At 41.2% G+C, this 12410-nt stretch overlaps 1 protein-coding gene across 1 annotated transcript in view; it reads right to left on the bottom strand.

Annotated features, from left to right (window-relative positions):
* The window catches only part of LOC140233551 (uncharacterized), a 228468-nt gene that overhangs the window by 35437 nt on the left and 180621 nt on the right, over nucleotides 1–12410 (bottom strand). Inside the window, exon 4 of the mRNA XM_072313674.1 lies at nucleotides 3751–3926. Within this exon, the coding sequence (XP_072169775.1) occupies nucleotides 3751–3926 (176 nt within the window). The remainder of the gene's footprint in view (nucleotides 1–3750; nucleotides 3927–12410) is intronic.

The raw sequence follows: 12410 nt of genomic DNA, 5'->3' as shown, positions 1-12410 counted from the left end.
TAGCAGTCTAAGCTGAGTCAAGGTTTATGCATCTTTCGGAGAAATAATTAATGGCTGATGTGAATCAATATTTAACATGGTACACAGAATAAAATGAACACAAAATTTCTCCTCTTTTTGTTTTTTTCCTTTGGTCATAATGATAATGCCTGAAGGCAAGCATGTTTAGACATGTATGGCCCAAAGTAGGTGTGTTTGATGTATACAATAAGAGACATCACTTTACCAAGACATCCTCATTTCCTTACAAAGCAACCACAAGATCACAGAGAAATTAAACTGAATGGATTGAGCAGTACAACCTTTGATCTTGAAGTAGGGAATACCAGGTATTTGAGGCTATTACCAGTTATGACGTCCTTCAATAATTTACAAAACATCATATAACATGAAAGTTGTCATGTAATTGAGCAATATCTGTATTATTTTTATTATTATCATTATTATCATCATCATCATCATCATCATCATCATCATCATCATCATCATCATCATCATTATTATTTTTATCATTATCATTAAAATAAGATTGATATACTTTTGGGAAACCTACTGCATGCTTTGCTGTTAAGTTTGGTACTCTCCAAGCAATGCAGTCATGCCTATATGAAGAGTTGTGGCACATACAATGAACAAATGAATGTATGCATGTTATGTGCATTTGTATGTTTGTATGTATGTATGTATGTTTGTGAATATACAGTCAAACTGTCTCAAATGACTGTTGAAGGGAAATAAGAAATGTGGTCATTTAATGCAGGTGGTTGTTCGTACACAGGTTTGATGCAGGAGTCATTGTAATATACAATATGTATGAACCTATAAACAGTCATTTCCATGAATAAAAACAATACACCAAATATTTATTGAGCCTTGCAACCTTGCGCACTGTCCTTAATAAATATAATTGACTATGTTTACATCCTTACATATTTTCAAACCAGGAAACTTATTTCATGTGACATAAAATTTAGATATCTTTAACGGAGAACCAGTAATATACTACTAGTATCTGCTTAACAGTTCATTCCCACATTTTTTTAGATGGTTGAAGGTAATGCAAAATTATAGTTTTCCATCATGCCTTATAGATGAGGGATGGGCCTGGGATGCAAAAATTAATTCTTCCCTTGCTTGCATTTTTGTCCTTATGTGTAATGGCCTACAACAGTGTTTTGCATTCATCCACGCCTTGAGCTTTAAAACATGATCATCTATAGGATGATTGCCTTGTGGAAGATAACAAAACAGACCCCAATTCAAGAAAGACTTGTGGCGTATGTTTCACTTTCACTTTTCAAAAAGGCGATGCTTCTCTTTGGAACAATAGCCAACAACCCGCAAGCCATTCCCAATTCAGAAAACATGAAGTCAAGAGTATCAATTGTGAGATAAATTTGACGACAAGTGCCCTTACTGCAAAGGGTTGGTTTTGCAGTGGGGACTAGGGAATGGACAGTTGGCAAATTCTTGTGTCACTTTCATTTTTGCCTCATAGTGACAATGCCCCCTGTGGAATCCACTCACAATAAACACTGCAAAAACGTGTCATGTCAATACGATTCTGATCGCCATGGGTGCAGCCAGCCGCGGCAACCAACCGACCCAATATCCGTCAAAAAGCGCAGTCCAAACCGGTGCACTGTTTGCATGCTTTTTAAGTCTCACCCCTCTGGAATATTTCCACCACCCCCCCCCCCCCCCCCCACATACACACACACATGGTGATATTACGCATGGCAACCAGGACAAATACCCCCACGTCGTAATTGTAGATGCCTTAAATGCTACACAAGTGTGAGCGAAGGGTAGCTCGGAACTGGATATATTGTGCTTCGGCGACGTGACCCTTTCCCGGCGAGAGCGAGAAAGTACACCTAGAGTGCACGGCAATCTGTCACAAACCAGCCACAATCAACTCGGAGACAGACTCAGTGGAGGAACTTGACGAAGCTTGGGCTCATTTTTGGCGTACCGAGGGGGTGCAGATTTGTACGTACCCCAAACCATTGATCTTGTGGGTTGGTGAAAGAAAAAAAAGAGGTATTTTCACTCACTGCATGCCTTATTGATGTCTCATTTGGAAACGGATGCAAAATAAGAGATGAGGGGATTGAGAGACTGAAATATTGTGTGTGTGTGTGTGTGTGTTTGTATGTGTGTGTGTATGTTTGTGAGTGTGTGTGTGTGTGTGTGTGTGTGCGAGAGAGAGAGAGAGAGAGAGAAAAGGAGAAAGATACATTGAAAGGAAGAACAGATGTAAACTGAACGGCAGCATCTGAGAATGGGATTACATTCTGTAGAAGCATTCCAAAATGACATTCTGGCTGCATGGTATATTCTAAAGGTTGACAGAGGGAGAGTTGAGGGATGGGGTAAGGGGAAGAGGTGGATAGGGGAGGGGTGGGATGCTGTTCAATGCTGATTTACGGAGGCATTAATGTCCATCAAATGTTTAGCACCAAACGTGAGCCATAAATTTACACCCACACTTCCAACTCAATGTCATGACTCTATGCATCATCGGATGTAATATAATCCAGTGACGCTATTTTGCATCAGCAATTTGCTCTGAAGCGGGGATGATCATGGAGCCTGGCCGCTGCTCATGGCACATGTAACACCAGCAGTTTACTGCTTTCCTGCCATTTTCCTTCGTATCCGTGCATTTATTATAATTCCTCTTTTTTGGACACCACAGCCATTCAGTAAGATTACTTCAAGACCCATAAAAATCCATAAGACAGTGAAGTGAGGAAAGAGAAATGCAGATGAGACCCCCGCATCACATAATTATATGGATGGCTGCTGGCTTAACAATGAACAAATCCTGCTACCGATGGAACCTAGCAAGAGGTTATCTAACGATACTTGCATGTAGTATACCAATAAAGAGTGAAAGAGTGCTAAGATTTGGGAGGCAACAATATCACAGAAGAATACACATGGCATAGCATGTGCCATAAGACAGAGAACTGCCTTTCTTTCTCAAACTTTGAATAAAAAAATGAAACACGGGAATCGGAATCAAACTTGTACTGCATGACCGAGATCATTACGCCACTATCCACATCTTTTGCTTAATTAGCCGCTGCCGGTCATCGCTCATGGGCAATTTTCCTTGCCCGGATATGCCGTGCAAAACGAGGCCCATATCATGGTGGACTGGTTAGGTAAATCATGCGGAACGCCGAGGCAATCACGCAAAATATTGACCCATTCCTCATTCCCTACACTTCGTCCTCTTTCCTGCTCCCTGCCCCCCCCCCCCCTCAAAAAAAAAAAAAAAACCACCAACAACAACAACAAGCTGCAACAAACAAAAGGGGAGGAAAAAATATCCAGAGATATGAAAACATCCTTTTGAAATTGTCAAAATCCTTAAGTGTTCCATTTTAAAACTGCTTCAAGTGTTCTGTTTTAAAACTGCCACTCAGATTGCAGTTTATGACAAACAAAGAATAAAGTAAAAAAAAAAAAATCCACTGGAGTATAAACCTCTGCATCAATCTAAACAGCTGAACTGGATTTCTTTGGTTTAACCCACTGAGGACGGACAGATTTTACCACAACACACATTTTCAACAGACACCTGCCCGAGTATACTCGGGACTGATCTTAAACGAGTTAAGATGAAAACAGATACAATAACTGGCATCAACATTGCTTGTTATTTAAAGTACATTCACAAACGAGAATGTTCGTCATGCAAAAGAACCCGGCCATGGTTGGCTTTTTTTTCTGACGTACCCTTCGGGAGTCGAGAGTGGAGCCGGTGGTGTGAGTTGGGGCGATGGTGACCACTGGGGGGCTGGATGTGGGCGGGGCGATGAGGGGCGAGGGCCCTAGGTGGTACTTTGAGGGCGTGGATGCTGAGCTGCGTGTGTTGCTGGCTGGTGAGGCTCGTGGCGAGATTTCATCTGGCCCTGGATGGCAGCAACAACAGACAGAAAGACATACAAAAATATTAAGAATAGCATGAATCAATTGTTGTTGTTGTTGTTGTTGTTGTTGTTGTTGCGCGTGTGTGCGTGTGTGTGTGTGTGTGTGTGTGTGTGTGTGTGAGTGTCTAACAGTGAAATAAAAGAAATATAAATATACAGATTGATAAATCATACAAAGGAAAGCATGCAAATGGGGAGAAACAGGTAGAAAAAAGCACAAGGAAGGAAGAGAGAAACCAAAAGTGGGATTGGAAAAGAAAAAGGATAACCTAGAGAAAGAGATAGAGAAGGAAATATGTGGAGATAGATATATGATCAGATAGAAATGAGATGGCTGAACGGAAGCTGTTAGATGTGGATGTGATGGCTGGCTGCTATCAGTTACAATCACATATTTATACATACTACGATGGAATCACCTTGGTTACATACAGCATTTCCAGCATTACAGCACACACAAACATTTCACAGTGGTGTAAAATAGATTACTTACTTGACAACACAGAGATTAATCCTAACAAATCTTACAACTGAGTTAGGCTTACTGCATTCCTTGTGACAAAGTATACTACAAACACAACAGATTATGATAACATATCCCCCTCCTCCCCCCCCCCCAAAAAAAAAAAAAAGATAGGGAGGGGGAGGTTGTAATGTGAATACATACAGCAATAATTTCACTGCACAATTACAAAATGGAGATGGAACTACTCATGAAGAAGTTTACAGCAGTGTCAAAGATGCCTATTTTTTCTATCCATAGTCATCCTACAATATATTTTACAGATGTTTCATTGTTAATGATTAGGGTGTGATTATGGAAATAAATTGTCTCTGTTATCATTATCATCACATGTAGAGTTATTGCCACAGCAATTTCATCTTTTCAACAACATAGCCATACCAATCTCATCATTATTATCACCGTCAACATCGATGCAGCTATGGTTCTAACATTTGATTTCATCAACATAATTATTACCATGTCTTCTATAATCATTCTCTTCCCAATCATCATCACACTGGAAGTTATGGTTACAGATTCTTTATCTTATCATCACCATCATCATGACCTCATCACAATCATCATCACAATCATCATCTTTATCATCATCATCATCATCATCATCACCACTGGCACACTTCATTGCTATCATGACCAGCAGCATCTACATTGCTTGTCCTCATCACTATCATCATCACCTACTCCAGATACCATCGGTACCACCAATCACATCCACCATCACTTCCACCTGCATTAATAGCAGCTCGCGACTCAGGCATCCCCCCTACTCCATCCTCACTCCAATCACTCAACGCGTTTGACTCCGGGTATGGCCTGTTGGTTTGGAGGCGACAACTGCGCCCGTTGAGGTTGCTAAATCTCCTGCTCGGAGCCCTCTATGACAGACACACGCGCAGGCGATGGACAGCCAGCCGACATTCACACACACACACACACACACACAGACACACAAACACGCACACACAGCTGTGATGAGGGACTTGCAACCCTCTCCAACAGCGTGGGAGGATTTTGCTCGTGGGTGGATAACTCCCACCTCGCTCACCACAAAATTACTCCTCTTTGTTCTTTCTGTTTTTTAATTTCTGGAATCAATCAGCCCTCCATATATCCTAACTCACAACAAACTGCACAAATGAGTTCACTTTCAATGCAACGGGGATTAGTGTAAAATAACAACTCTTGATTCCTTCACACACTATCACTTTTCACGGCATGAGCACATGATTGTTTGCTTAAAACTTCCGCTACATCTAGCTTTTGCTGCAATGTTGTTGCAGGGATACACAGCCAGGAAAAAAGGGAATAAAGTCCAATCATCGACCGTCAGAAAGAGCCAATGCCAAGGGCAAACCGTTGATGGCAACAGCAGGGATAAGATGGATTGAAATCATGCGATCAGACGTGGACCCAATCAGATATGGGCAAGAACAAATGTAATATTGAGGGAGACAGCACGGGGAGTTTTATCACAAGAAATATTGATGACAGAGAGAAGGCAAAACCCGAGAGTGACTAGGAGTACCGACATATGAAATATTCAAAGTGGAAATGTAGCAGAGATTTAGAACATAAACAAAACTACATGAACCATGAGCATAAAGATAGAAATGCCTATTGACAATTATAATTGACAGAAAGACAAATACATACTAAGATGAAGACAGAAAGAGACTTAAGAAACTGAGCATATCTATGTATATGCCGATGACACAAGGGTAGACCATATGCTATTGATGAGGTTTTTTTCTTTTCCAAATGAAAACTTTGCAACATTTTATGCTGAATTACAATATATTAATCCAGAAAACGACCCAAAGAGAGATTTGTAAATGACTGAGAGGTTACTGAAAGAAGAAAGAAATCAAGGTGGCAGAGATATAAAAGACAAAAGAAACAGCAAGTAGCAGAGAAGAGAGATGAGAATGTGAACATATCTGTCCTATATTCTTATTCTCCACACTTTTTGTTTATGTTTATTTCTTTATTCATCCATCAGTTTATATAGGCCAATAAAGCTGAGAAAAAAAAAGATTTCGAAAACTTCTTTACACGTGGCATCTTAAGACATCCTATAATATCAGTAATTCATGAAACCCATGTATACACAAATATATATGTAGATGTACATACTAATATACATAAAGATAGAAAGATATAGAGAAAGACAGAGTGAGAGGATCAAGTGAAAGTGGCTGGTGAAGAAAGGCAGTGGGGATGATGATGATGATGAAGATGACGAGGAGAGCATCGAGAAAGGCGGAGGACAGAGCTGTGAGATGCTCTCTGTATACACAGAGATCTGCCAGTGGTTACTGATTGATCCGCAGGCACGGACTCGGCATCAGAGCAAACACGGGTTTGTGTACAAAGCCTCCTGCGCAAAGTGGAGCTGCCATAATTTCCGAAGGAGAGCGCCGGGCATTCATTTCCTCTCCGCAAATGTGAACGAAACCAAAGGTGTCACATTTGCCGCTGTCCATCAGTACATAATGGCCGTAGCGCCCGCACCGACCACTCTCTCTCTAGCTGTCTCTCATCTCCCTCTCTTTTCTCAATTATGCCTACTATGCACTTTGATGCTGTTCTCTTAGAGGTATGCTTGGCAACTACGTCAGAAATAGAAACCTTTCCTCTTTTTTTCCTTTCATGCACACCTCCAAAGAAAGCACCAATGCATATCAAAAGTGCATCTAATATTCAATGCTTGACTTGACCCCTTTCTTGTGGCCATCTTCTAGAGAAAACAGTCTTGGAAAGAAAGACTGGTTGTGATTAATGATGAAAGTATTGCCATTAAAACAATATTGTCAATTAGAGAGGCTCGATCAGAACACAAGTGACGACATATTGTCATAGTCCTTTAAATCAAAAGGCTGTAACTCTTCAATGACCTTACTGGGAAGGGAGGTAACCTATGACAGGCTACCATCAATCTAAATAGGACAGCGTGTTATTAATTTACTTCACCCACTAGACACTGATAGTCTAAACAGATTCTTAGCTGGTACTGTCAACTAAAATATATCTGTATTGTGAGGTGCCAAAAGATACCGCTCCTTTAAATGTTTCAGCCGAACAATGATTATCCTTCATTAGTTTCCTCATCAAGGGATCGTCACGCCGTTCCAACCCGACTGTAATATGGCCTGCACATGGTCGCTTGCTTGTCTCTTGGACATGGAATCTCTCAGGGGAGACAGAGAGTGAGAGAGAGGAAGAGATTAGTGAGAGTGAGATTGTTTCCATGGCAACCAGAGGACATCTGAGATGATGCGTGTCTCCCATTAGCAAGTGGCATCTGTGCGTGAGCACTTGAGCGTGTTCCTTCTTTCTTTAGCCCGTAAGATTCCCTCTTGGGCAAAACACGGAAATCACTTCAAGAAATGGAAATCATTTGAGGCATTGGGCATCAATGAAAAGGAAATAATTTTCTTACAATCCATGCTCAATTTCTCCACTGTATGTCATTTGAAAAACCACCAATGAATGACTTCAAATAGTGCTGAAATCCTCTGTTTCTAAGAAGGTATATGGCAAATCTTGGAGCTCTCTGATCTTTGATGAGGGCTTCAAACATCATGCTCTTATAACCTGCACTTGATCTGCGCACAACACTGTCAGTGACATCATCTTCAGGTTCTACCTGACAGCTACCATCAACACAAGATGGGCATGCTCATTGGACAAGTTCTTTAGTAACAGCCTGTATACTGAACTTCGTCTATGACCTTGAGGAGATGCTCTTAAAAAATGGATGTTATTTCCTTCACTGGCCTTTTAACTTCCTCCGAGGAAACTTTATACTTTCCCTCGTAAACCTGTAAGGAGATGACTGACATGCGTAAGCACTTCTCAATTAGGATCTTCCCTCTTCTCCCTTTAATATCATTTTTCTTCATAACCCTCCAGTTTTAGTAAGCCATCTCACCATTTGGAGGAAGCAGTGTAGAGATCTCTCAAGTACGTACATACATAAAGTTCTTCTACGACAATATCTGATAGATATGCCATGCACGTGTCAACTTGGAAGTCTTTGTAATTTTGGCTGACTTCAACTCTGACTACTCAACATTCATAACACCCTATCAACAGAGAATACCTACACATGGTATGCTCTTTTTAACATAACATGTTCCTTAGCACTAGCCCATGGAGTTGAAAAAAAAAACAAAGTGGATGGATCAGGCATGAGCATATTCAGATTATATTATGGAACTGTCAAGTACGGTGCGGAGATATCAAATTAAAAAGTCTGCCTGCTTCTATAGAGTGACAAGATAAAGGAGAGAGAGAAAAGTACTGTTGAGATTAGGAGGAGGTGGACAGGAATGAATGAGAGAAAACATGACAACGGAAGAGGAAAGGGAAGGGAAAAGAGAGGGAGAGGGATGAGGGCATGGTGACAGAAGAATTAGTCAAAAACCCTCAAACTGAAGTGTAGGGAGGAAGAAAGATATTGGATGGCAATAATGTGCAAGGTGTGGCAGAGGGCAAGATTGAGGGTAGGAGAGATGTGGAGGATATATACTGGAGAGGGAAAGAGGAAGGTGGATAGAATGGAAGACAGATAAAAGAATGTAAGAGAGAAAGCCGGATGGTGGAAGGAGTGGAAACAATCTGAGAGAGGAGATGGAGAGATAGAAGAGGAAGATATATGTAGACTAGATAAAGGATGATAGAGAGAAATAGACAGAGAGAAGGAATGATATAAGAAAAAGAGATAAGAGGAGGAGAGAAAGATGGGGGCAGAGGTAGGGGATGAGAAGCATCTTTTAAGTGCGCCCTCGCCATTTTTCCATAAAACATTTTCACCATCGACTGGGTGAAGTCAACGCGATGCTGCCTGTGCGTGACCGTGCACCGGGCTCCTTCTAATCTGCCATTATTTTGATGCAGTTAATTTCAGGTGGCACGATCCTGGAGGGACACTCTTATCTTCCCTTGACTCATCTCCCCTCCCCCTAGCCTTGATGTTCAGACCTCATACTGTCATAGATGTCTTTCTGCATCCAAACATCTCCCATAACAACTTCAAAGGTTACGCCACTTGGATCCATCTCCCTTCCCTACGTCTGTCCCAAGGCTCCATACCCCCTCTAAAAAATTAATAAACAAAGAAAATGAAAGAAAACATGATCCTGCCATGTTGTGCATTCAACAGCAGCAGCATTAACAACAAAGAAATGCTTATCAAGTGATATTTGAGGCTAAGAAAGACACAGATGCAAATTTTGGTACAGGCCCAGCAATACGCCTTTTTGGCACAATCCATTCCATATACTGTGTAGGCAATGCATTCAATCTCAAACAAATGCACACATACAAAGACCGAGTACTGAAATGAGTAAAAGGACACATTTAATGGCTATGACACAAGTGATATTTTTTCTTAATAAACCAAGTATCATAACCTCTTCCTTTAAATGATGCTTCTGCCAACATGAGTATGTTGTTGTTCTCCTCTGCCTAGCAAAAGTCTGCTCAATTGCCACTGGCATTTTATGACGTATACACTCACATAAATTTTCTGACGTATGCACTTTGTCAGTTGAGTACCTACACCAAGTCCCCCCCCCCCCCCCCCCCCCCCCCCCACCTGAGCTGCACTGAAAACACGACCTGGCTCTCAATATATTGCTTGCAGACATCATAAATGCATATCACCCCGTTTAAAAAGATGATAATTGACTCAATTACTTGTGCTCTGACGAAGAAAGAGTAGAAACAAAATCCCGGCCCTCTTGAAACTGCTGATCTAGCTGCTGATATGAAACAAAGGCCATTATCCCTCATTATCATCGTAAGTCTTCCACCCACCTCTTTTACCCCCAATCCAGCAAAGCATTTTTCCCTCTGCATCATTAAAGGTATTAATCCGAGCGGGTATTTTCTTGGATAACACATTCTGTTCAGTGTTTGAATCCCAACAAGGCCTGATTACATTGTCTTGTTACTCTCCACCCTATAAATGAATTATTTTGCCTGGGGCTGGCTGCATCGCTGTGTACGGAGTGGCTCAACCCAACGAAATGGTTCAAAGAGCCCCACTTTGGGCAGTCTTGGGTTTTTGATGGAGAAACAAGAAGGAGAAGAGTAAATGAGCAAGGGAGAAGAGGAAGAGGAGGAGGAGGAGGGGGCAGAGAAAAAGGGTTCCTTCAGGAGGTAACTAGACCTGTCAAGAACAAAGAAAGCACAAAGAGGTACACACACACTCTCCCTGCCCCCATCCACTCCCCCACTTTCTACCTTTTTTTCAATTTTTCTGACAACTAATGATGGTCACACCTTAAAGCCTCCATCAAGAAGTCTTGATTATATGCTCTCACCCACCTAATAACCTGTCCATTAGAGCCCACATCATAAGACCGCACAGTCATCAATCTCACAGCATGGAGAGTAGTATATCTGGAGACTACCATACCTCTAACAGGAATTGCAGGAAATGAACAGGGATAATTCTTTCTTCACAAATATGTGATTATTCTTAAATTCCTTTTTGTTAAACTTACTGATTTTTTTTTCACTGATCTGAATTTATTGATCTTTATTCATACATGACTTTACATTTTGCCATCTTTTTTTTTTTTTTTTGGGGGGGGGGAGTGTTTGGAAGATGACTGGCACAATTTCAAATCTTCAACAATTTAGCATATCAAACAATAATGTGATTCAAAGTCAACAGTGAGTGTTGTCAAGCTGTACGTGATACAATCCAAAATATCTCTTTCCGTATGACTCAGGACTTGAGAGACGGCTTTCCTGGTATCAATTACGCAGTGAGACAACATATATATAATCCTTCAGCATCTTGGGTGGTACGGTTAATACTTCCTCATTGTATTCTGCATAAAAACACTTGAATCCAGGCTGAAATAAATGATTGTTCATCCTTGCTATCATATGCTATTGATAATGGATATCTTGGGGCAACCATTGCAACACTGAAAAACTAATGGAGCTCTCAACTACCACAAATGGCTATTAAGTACAAATAAGGAATATGATACAGAAAATACAGATTCTATTCTCTTAAAATTCCTACAAATACAAATATGCATGCATACTCTTACAGGGATATATATATATACCTATTTGTCTACATGACTGCATACATCCGCTTCCATAAGGCACAAAGCTTCATATCTATATTTCTATTTATTCATCTATTTACCAGTCTACCTAGCTATCTGTCTGTCTATCTAGCTATAGACATGCAGAAATATGGCTACATCTCTTCATCACTGTATCTTCAGAGAAACATACACCACAGCACACAGAGTATCTCCTTTCATTTCCTTTTTATCTTGTTTCTTTTATTTTCCATAACTAACATTGATATCTTCGTGTAATCCTTCCTACTACATTCACATCTCCATCTGAAGTGATGGGGTTGCCCCAGGCAACACAGACTGAAGATTACTGACAGACAGCCTCTTCCCTTCCAAACACACTGCACCCCTGATGGTTTGGGAGTCTCACGGCAAACCTTGGTAGACCGATCCGCACAATCTGCATTTCTACACGGAAACCACCACCCTCAATGAGGTGACGCTCTCCGCGGTGAATGTGTTGACCACCACGCCATCCATGCAGCACCCATGAACAATGACGGCTATCGCAGACATTCTGCCATGAATCCAAGGTTTGTACGATCTGTGACGTCTCCCCCCACCCTCCTCAGCCACAGAGAGAATCACAATGCACATCAAATCTCATATGAGGCTGGCAGAAAGGAGGATACAACTGATGATAAAGAGGGTAATCTAGGAGAAGCAGCTACGTGAACACTCGTGCTGTGCTCTCTCTGAGGAGGCATGTCATTCCCATCATGGCTATTGTCCGTGGTGATGGACCGATACCGTTAGAAAACAATGATGAGGTAGCATCTTGCAGGGGCTGAAGACAAAAATCTCTCATAACAACCTCTCACATCCAGT

Source organism: Diadema setosum, chromosome 9, assembly GCF_964275005.1.
Source record: "Diadema setosum chromosome 9, eeDiaSeto1, whole genome shotgun sequence".
In the NCBI taxonomy this organism is placed as follows: domain Eukaryota; kingdom Metazoa; phylum Echinodermata; class Echinoidea; order Diadematoida; family Diadematidae; genus Diadema; species Diadema setosum.
The sequence above is the reverse complement of the archived record's forward strand: the minus strand, read 5'-3'. Positions and strand labels throughout refer to the sequence as shown.